Consider the following 9,176-nt stretch of genomic DNA (forward strand, 5'->3'; position numbering starts at 1 on the left):
TGGAAACAATGTGACGGAGATTAACGGAGAAAACTCATATCTACACATAAAGAAAGAGAAAGTAAACGATAACGTTTATGGTTAAGTGTTAGCACCCCCGAAGAGGCACAAGCTCTTACGTTGATGTTGGAGATTTCAATAAATTCAATTTGGAAAAAAAACGAAAAAAATAAATAAATAAGAATATCCGAACAACGAAATTGAAACTCCGAACGAATACGAATATTCCGGTACAGCCCTAGTGTGTGACTGTGTGTGTGTTTGTGTGTCTCTCTCTGTGTGTGTGTGTGTGTGTGTGTGTGTGTTTGTGTGTCTCTCTCTATGTGTGTGTGTGTGTGTGTGTGTGTGTGTGTGTGTGTGTGTGTGTGTGTGTGTGTGTGTGTGTGTGTGTGTGTGACTGTGTGTGTTTGGGTGTGTGTGTGTGTGTGTGTGTGTGTGTGTGTGTCTGTGTGTGTGTGTGACTGTGTGTGTTTGGGTGTGTGTGTGTCTCTGTGTGTGTGTGTGTGTGTGTGTGTGTGACTGTGTGTGTGTGTGTGTGTGTGTGTGTGTGTGTGTGTGTGTGTGTGTGTGTGTGTGTGTGTCTCACCGGTCTGGGAGTGGCTGCAGTGGAACCCCCCAGGTCAGAATGTGTGTGTCGTTGTAGAGACAGAGAGGACCCTGAGAGAGAGCTGTGGCTGACACCAGAGAACAGAACCCAGCCGAGAGAACACACACACCTGAGAACAGCACCTGAGAGAACATCTGGAACACAGATAACACCTGAGAACACAGAACATCTGGAACATAGAGAACACCTGGAACACCTGAGAGAACATCTGGAACACAGAGAACACCTGGAACACAGAGAACATCTGGAACACAGAGAACATCTGGAACACAGAGAACATCTGGAACACCTGAGAGAACATCTGGAACACCTGAGAGAACATCTGGAACATAGAGAACACCTGGAACACAGAGAACATCTGGAACACAGAGAACATCTGGAACACCTGAGAGAACATCTGAGAACACAGAGAACATCTGGAACACAGAGAACATCTGGAACACCTGAGAGAACATCTGGAACACCTGAGAGAACATCTGAGAACACAGAGAACATCTGGAACAAAGAGAACATCTGGAACACCTGAGAGAACATCTGAGAACACAGAGAACATCTGGAACACCTGAGAGAACATCTGGAACACCTGAGGGAACATCTGAGAACACAGAGAACATCTGGAACACAGAGAACATCTGCAACACAGAGAACATCTGGAACACCTGAGAGAACATCTGGAACACAGAGAACATCTGGAACACCTGAGAGAACACCTGGAACACAGAGAACATCTGAGAGCACAGATAACATCTGGAACATCTGGAACATCTGGAACACCTGAGAGAACATCTGGAACACCTGAGAGAACACCTGAGAGAACATCTGGAACACCTGAGAGAACATCTGAGAACACAGAGAACATCTGGAAAACCTGAGAGAACACCTGGAACACCTGAGAGAACATCTGAGAACACAGAGAACATCTGGAACACAGAGAACATCTGGAACACCTGAGAGAACATCTGAGAACACAGAGAACATCTGGAACACCTGAGAGAACATCTGGAACACCTGAGAAAACATCTGAGAACACAGAGAACACCTGGGAGAACATCTGGAACACAGAGAACATCTGGAACACCTGAGAGAACATCTGGAACACAGAGAACACCTGATAGAACACCTGATAGAACACCTGGAACGCAGAGAACATCTGGAACACCTGATAGAACATCTGGAACATAGAGAACATCCAGAACATCTGAGAGAACATCTGGAACACAGAGAACACCTGAGAACACAGAATATCTGGAACACAGAGAACATCTGGAACACCTGAGAGAACATCTGGAACACCTGAGAGAACAACTGGAACACCTGAGAGAATATCTGAGAACATAGAGAACATCTGGAACACATGAGAGAACATCTGGAACACAGAGAACATCTGGAACACAGAGAACATCTGAGAACAAAGAGAACATCTGGAACACAGAGAACATCTGGAACACCTGAGAGAACATCTGGAACACAGAGAACATCTGAGAACACAGAGAACATCTGGAACACCTGAGAGAACATCTGAGAACACAGAGAACATCTGGAACACCTGAGAGAACATTTGGAACACCTGAGGGAACATCTGAGAACACAGAGAACATCTGGAACACAGAGAACATCTGCAACACAGAGAACATCTGGAACACCTGAGAGAACATCTGGAACACAGAGAACATCTGGAACACCTGAGAGAACACCTGGAACACAGAGAACATCTGAGAACACAGATAACATCTGGAACATCTGAGAGAACATCTGGAACACATGAGAGAACATCTGAGAACACAGAGAACATCTGGAAAACCTGAGAGAACACCTGGAACACCTGAGAGAACATCTGAGAACACAGAGAACATCTGGAACACAGAGAACATCTGGAACACCTGAGAGAACATCTGAGAACACAGAGAACATCTGGAACACCTGAGAGAACATCTGAGAACACAGAGAACACCCGGGAGAACATCTGGAACACAGAGAACATCTGGAACACCTGAGAGAACATCTGGAACACAGAGAACATCTGGAACACCTGAGAGAACATCTGGAACACAGAGAACACCTGATAGAACAACTGATAGAACACCTGGAACGCAGAGAACATATGGAACACCTGATAGAACATCTGGAACATAGAGAACATCCGGAACACCTGAGAGAACATCTGGAACACAGAGAACACCTGAGAACACAGAACATCTGGAACACAGAGAACATCTGGAACACCTGAGAGAACATCTGGAACACCTGAGAGAACAACTGGAACACCTGAGAGAACATCTGAGAACATAGAGAACATCTGGAACACATGAGAGAACATCTGGAACACAGAGAACATCTGGAACACAGAGAACATCTGAGAACAAAGAGAACATATGGAACACAGAGAACATCTGGAACACCTGAGAGAACATCTGGAACACAGAGAACATCTGAGAACACAGAGAACATCTGGAACACAGATAACATCTGGAACACCTGAGAGAACATCTGGAACACAGAGAACATCTGAGAACACAGAACACATCTGGAACACAGACAAAATCTGGAACACCTGATAGAACATCTGGAATCCAGAGAACATCTGGAACAACTGAGAGAACACCTGGAACACCTGAAAGAACATCTGGAACCCCTGAGAGAACATCTGAGAACACAGAGAACATCTGGAGCACAGAGAACATCTGGAACACCTGATAGAACATCTGGAACACCTGAGAGAACATCTGAGAACACCCGAGAGAACATCTGGAGCACAGAGAACATCTGGAACACCTGATAGAACATCTGGAACACAGAGAACATCTGGAACACCTGCGAGAACATCTGGAACACAGAGAACATCTGGAACATAGAGAACATCTGGAACACAGAGAACATCTGGAACACCGGATAGAACATCTGGAACACCTGAGAGAACATCTGGAACACCTGAGAGAACATCTGAGAACACAGAGAACATCCGGAACACCTGAGAGAACATATGGAACACAGAGAACATCTGGAACTCAGAGAACATCTGGAACACCTTAGAGAACATCTGAGAACACAGAGAACATCTGGAACACCTTAGAGAACATCTGAGAACACAGAGAACATCTGGAACACAGAGAACATCTGGAACACAGAGAACATCTGAGAACACAGACAACATCTGGAACACAGAGAGCATCTGGAACACAGAGAACATCTGGAACTCAGAGAACATCTGGAACACCTTAGAGAACATCTGAGAACACAGAGAACATCTGGAACACCTTAGAGAACATCTGAGAACACAGAGAACATCTGGAACACAGAGAACATCTGGAACACAGAGAACATCTGAGAACACAGACAACATCTGGAACACAGAGAGCATCTGGAACACCTGAGAGAACATCTGGAACACAGAGAACATCTGGAACACAGAGAACCTCTGAGAACACATAGAACATCTGGAACACAGAGAACATCTGGAACACCTGAGAGAACATCTGGAACACCTGAGAGAACATCTGGAACACAGAGAACATCTGGAACACAGAGAACATCTGGAACACCTGAGAGAACACCTGGAACACCTGAGAGAACATCTGGAACACAGAGAACATCTGGAACACCCGAGAGAACACCTGAGAGAACATCTGGAACACCTGAGAGAACATCTGGAACACAGAAAACATCTGGAACACAGAGAACACCTGGAACACCTGAGAGAACACCTGAGAGAACATCTGGAACACAGAGAACATCTGAGAACACAGAGAACATCTGGAACACCTGAGAGAACATCTGGAACACCTGAGAGAACATCTGGAACACAGAGAACATCTGGAACACCTGAGAGAACATCTGAAACACCTGAGAGAACATCTGAAACACCTGAGAGAACATCTGAAACACCTGATAGAACACCTGGAACACAGAGAACATCTGAAACACCTGAGAGAACATCTGAAACACCTGATAGAACATCTGGAACATGGAGAACATCTGGAACACCTGATAGAACATCTGGAACATGGAGAACCTCTGGAACACCTGATAGAACATCTGGAACACAGAGAACATCTGGAACACCTGATAGAACATCTGGAACATGGAGAACATCTGAAACACCTGATAGAACATCTGGAACATGGAGAACATCTGGAACATGGAGAACATCTGGAACACCTGATAGAACATCTGGAACACAGAGAACATCTGGAACACCTGATAGAACATCTGGAACACAGAGAACATCTGAGAACACAGAGAACATCTGGAACACAGAGAACATCTGGAACACCTGATAGAACATCTGGAACACCTGAGAGAACATCTTTTTTGTTTTGTAAAATAATAAATAAAGAGTATTAAATACAAATAAATAACAAATAAAGGAATAATAATAATAATACATAATAGTAATAAATAAAGAGTATTATAAAGCAGTCAGCTGACCTGTCGTCTGAAGGCGAAGCATCCAGAGGTTCTGCTGCCGCTCAGGAAGGACCGCGCCGCCAACAGAACCTAACAACACATAATAATACATTTTAATCTTCATCTACACGTTCTCTCTGTGTGGAAAGACTCATATTGTTTTATCTACAGATTAAACCCTCGTGTTATCAAATATATAGACAGGTATTTATTAGGATAAACCCCTTGAGATGCACCATCTGGTTTTCAAGGGGTCCCACGGACAGTGAGGAGTCTGCAATTTAAACAACACACACACACACACACACACACACACACACACACACACACACACACACACACACACACACACACACACACACACACACACACACACACACACACACACACACACACACACACACACACACACACACACACACACACACACACACACACACACTCACCAGGACCCCGGACCCCCATAGCCCCGGGGCCCAGGTGGCCTCTCTGGTCACATGACCCTCCAACAGGAAGTGGATCTTCAGATCAGGAAATAGCAGCAGGACGTTGCATAGCATGCAGACGATCGCCATGGGAACCAGAGAGAAGGACACACACCGCAGAAACCTGGAAACACACATCTGACACACGCACACACACACACACACACGCACACACACACACACACACACACGCACGCACGCACGCACGCACACACGCACACACGCACGCACGCACGCACGCACGCACGCACACACACAGTTAAAATGTCACATGATTGATGAGTCGATGACAAACAGTTTTGAATATGAGACATATTCTGAAAATAGAGTCACAGGTAAAATAATAAAATAAATAAACAAATAAAGATAACATTAATAGATAATATTAATACAAAATAATACAGAATAAAAATAACACATATTATTATTTACAGTATAGATCAGGAAATGAGTTTTGATATTCATTTTTTATAAAACTTTAATAAAATGTTAGATGTTAAACACGGTAAACACACGTTAGATATTAAACAGACAGGAATATTAAATATTAAAACAAACTCACCCTGAAGATCCGCTGCTCAGGACAAAGAGCAAAATGATAAAGTGTAAATAAGCTCACAGTGTGTGTGTGTTTCTGAGGAAGAACAGACTATATATCTGCAGACACGTGAGGACTGGAAACAGGAACATACACACACTCATACACACACACGTGTGTATATATATATATATATATATATATATTTATTTATACACAGCATTGATAATGTAATATTAAATAAATGAGACTTTTCTGCTAATCTGGGAAGTAAATATATATCATCAGTAGAAGTTATGAATACTATAGTGCAGGATATATTGGATATAAATACACAGAACTGAAGGCAGTGTACATTATGATCAAACTCACAACGTGTATACATTGATTAAAATATACAATTTATATCTGAGTTTTCAGAATCAGAGAGAATACCAAATATATTTCCTGCTCAGTGTTGATCCTCCAGTTCAGCCTCAGTGCACAACAACACCACCACCAACAACAACAACAACAACAACAACAACAACAACAACAAGGGTAATACAGAGAATATAAACCCATGGTACAGTAAGTGAAGAGGTTTGTGTAAGAACTGATATTTATGAAGTAACATTTAGAGGTTAAAATGCTTATAACCCGCTTCTCTATTCTGAGCTCCTGACTCACACACACACACACACACACACACACACACACACACACACACACACACACACACACACACACATACACACACACACACACACACACACACACACACACACACACACACACAATCATCATCATCCTCCCACTCGGAGTGAAAATGATATATTTTGGGCTTTTTTGCTTCTGCCATAATTGCGGTCTTGTGTGTGTGCGGACAGTCACTGCTGTTGACACGGACAACGTCAGCGAACTAGTGCCCACTGCCCACCAGCCACGCCCCGACACATGGGGTCACGCCAATCACAGATCTACCTCAGCACCAAATCCCCCCACAACCCCCCTCTCACACACATCGAATCCTGTCTGACTGAAATAAAGTCCTGGATGCCACACAACTTCCTCAAACTCAACAGCAATAAAACTGAACTCCTCCTCATCGGCTCCAAATCCACCCTCAGCAAAACCCCCAACCTGACACTCACCATCGATGGCACCCCTGTTTCCCCCTCCACGCAGGCACGCAACCTTGGCGTGATATTCGACCCCACCCTCTCCCTCGACCCCCACATCCGCCAAGTTGTAAAAACCTCATTTTTCCACCTCCGCAATATCGCCAAACTCCGTCCCTCTCTCACGCGCCCCGCAGCTGAGCGACTCATTTACGCCTTCATCTCCTCCCGCCTTGACTACTGCAACTCACTCCTCTACGGCATCAGCTCCACCTCCCTCAACAGACTCCAGCGTGTCCAGAACGCAGCCGCCAGACTCCTCACCCACACCAAATCATGGCATCACATCACCCCGGTCCTCAAAGAACTCCACTGGCTTCCCGTCTCACACCGCATTCACTACAAACTCCTGGTCCTTACCTATAAAGCCCTCCACCATCTGCCCCCCCCCCCCTACCTCACTGACCTCCTCATCCGCTACCAACCACCCCGGTCCCTCAGATCCACCTCAGCCGGTTTGCTCTCAATCCCCAAGGCCAAACTCTGGAGCTTCGGGGACAGAGCCTTCTCTGTGGCAGCCCCGAAGCTCTGGAACTCCCTCCCCCAAGACCTCCGTGAGTCTGAGTCCCTCACCCTGTTCCAGTCCCGTCTCAAAACCCACCTCTTCAACTCTGCTTATCCTTAAACCCGCCCCTCCCCCCTCTGAACCAACATCCTCCTGACTGCTTTTCTGTTTTTGTTTTGTTTTTTGTTTTTGTTTGTGTTTTTGTTCTTGTTTTGTTTGTCGACCTGACTCATAATGTAAGCGTCTTTGGGTCTAGAAAAGCGCTATATAAATCCCATTTATTATTATTATTATTATTAAAGCTTTGATGCCTTCAAGTGCATTATTCTGGCTCAGGGAGATTATGTTATAGGTCAGGACATTAACGATAAAACAGAATATTGTTATTATTGATCGACTTGTTGGGCACACCTGCTCTAAGTGCACCAGATTGAAGCATTTTACATTAACATGTTCAAAAAATTCTTCCCGGGGGATATAGCCCCGGACCCCCCTAGAGGACGTGACGTCCACCACCCATTCTATTGTGTATTCCTGGGATACTCTATTGATCTTTATATTTTCTATTGTACGATTCTCTGGCTGGGGAGGCCAGCTAAAATCTCGCCTAGGGATGCAAATTGTCTAGAGCCGGCCCTGCACATACAGACTCAAGGTGGAAACCGCAGACTTCCTGTTGGTCAAAGTGAAGAACTGACAGGAAGTACAAACCTTTCAAAATAAGGTTAACCCTGACCTGTAGCAGACCTGGTTCCTGTAGCAGACCTGAAACCTGTAGCAGACCTGGTTCCTGTAGCAGACCTGAAACCTGTAGCAGACCTGGTTCCTGTAGCAGACCTGAGACCTGTAGCAGACCTGGTTCCTGTATACAGACCTGAAACCTGTAGCAGACCTGTAGCAGACCTGGTTCATGTAGCAGACCTGAAACCTGTAGCAGACCTGGTTCCTGTAGCAGACCTGAGACCTGTTGCTAGACCTGGTTCCTGTAGCAGACTCTGAAACCTGTAGCAGACCTGGTTCCTGTAGCAGACCTGAGACCTGTAGCAGACCTGGTTCCTGTAGCAGACCTGAAACCTGTAGCAGACCTGGTTCCTGTAGCAGACCTGAGACCTGTAGCAGACCTGGTTCCTGTATACAGACCTGAAACCTGTAGCAGACCTGTAGCAGACCTGGTTCATGTAGCAGACCTGAAATCTGTAGCAGACCTGGTTCCTGTAGCAGACCTGAGACCTGTAGCAGACCTTGTTCCTGTAGCAGACCTGGTTCCTGTAGCAGACCTGAGACCTTAGCAGACCTGAAACCTGTAGCAGACCTGAGAGCTGTAGCAGACCTGGTTCCTGTAGTAGACCTGATTCCTGATAGCAGACCTGAGACCTGTAGTAGACGTGTAGCAGACCTGAGACCTGTGGCAGACCTTGATTCCTGTAGCAGACCTGAAACCTGTAGCAGACCTGAGACCTGTAGCAGATCTGAGACC

At 45.3% G+C, this 9,176-nt stretch overlaps 1 protein-coding gene across 1 annotated transcript in view; it reads right to left on the reverse strand.

The window, feature by feature from the left end:
- LOC307036883 (transmembrane 4 L6 family member 19) overlaps positions 1-6,117 on the reverse strand; it is an 8,211-nt gene extending 2,094 nt beyond the window's left edge. The window contains exons 1-4 of the mRNA XM_079677494.1: positions 6,059-6,117; positions 5,458-5,634; positions 5,033-5,101; positions 587-741 (exon numbers count right to left, since the gene is read on the reverse strand). Coding sequence (XP_079533620.1) covers positions 587-741; positions 5,033-5,101; positions 5,458-5,634 — 401 coding nt within the window. The 5' untranslated portion in view covers positions 6,059-6,117. The remainder of the gene's footprint in view (positions 1-586; positions 742-5,032; positions 5,102-5,457; positions 5,635-6,058) is intronic.
- Positions 6,118-9,176: the final 3,059 nt, after the last annotated feature.

This window comes from Notothenia rossii (assembly GCF_949606895.1).
Source record: "Notothenia rossii genome assembly, chromosome: 4".
NCBI classification, from domain to species: Eukaryota; Metazoa; Chordata; class Actinopteri; order Perciformes; family Nototheniidae; genus Notothenia; species Notothenia rossii.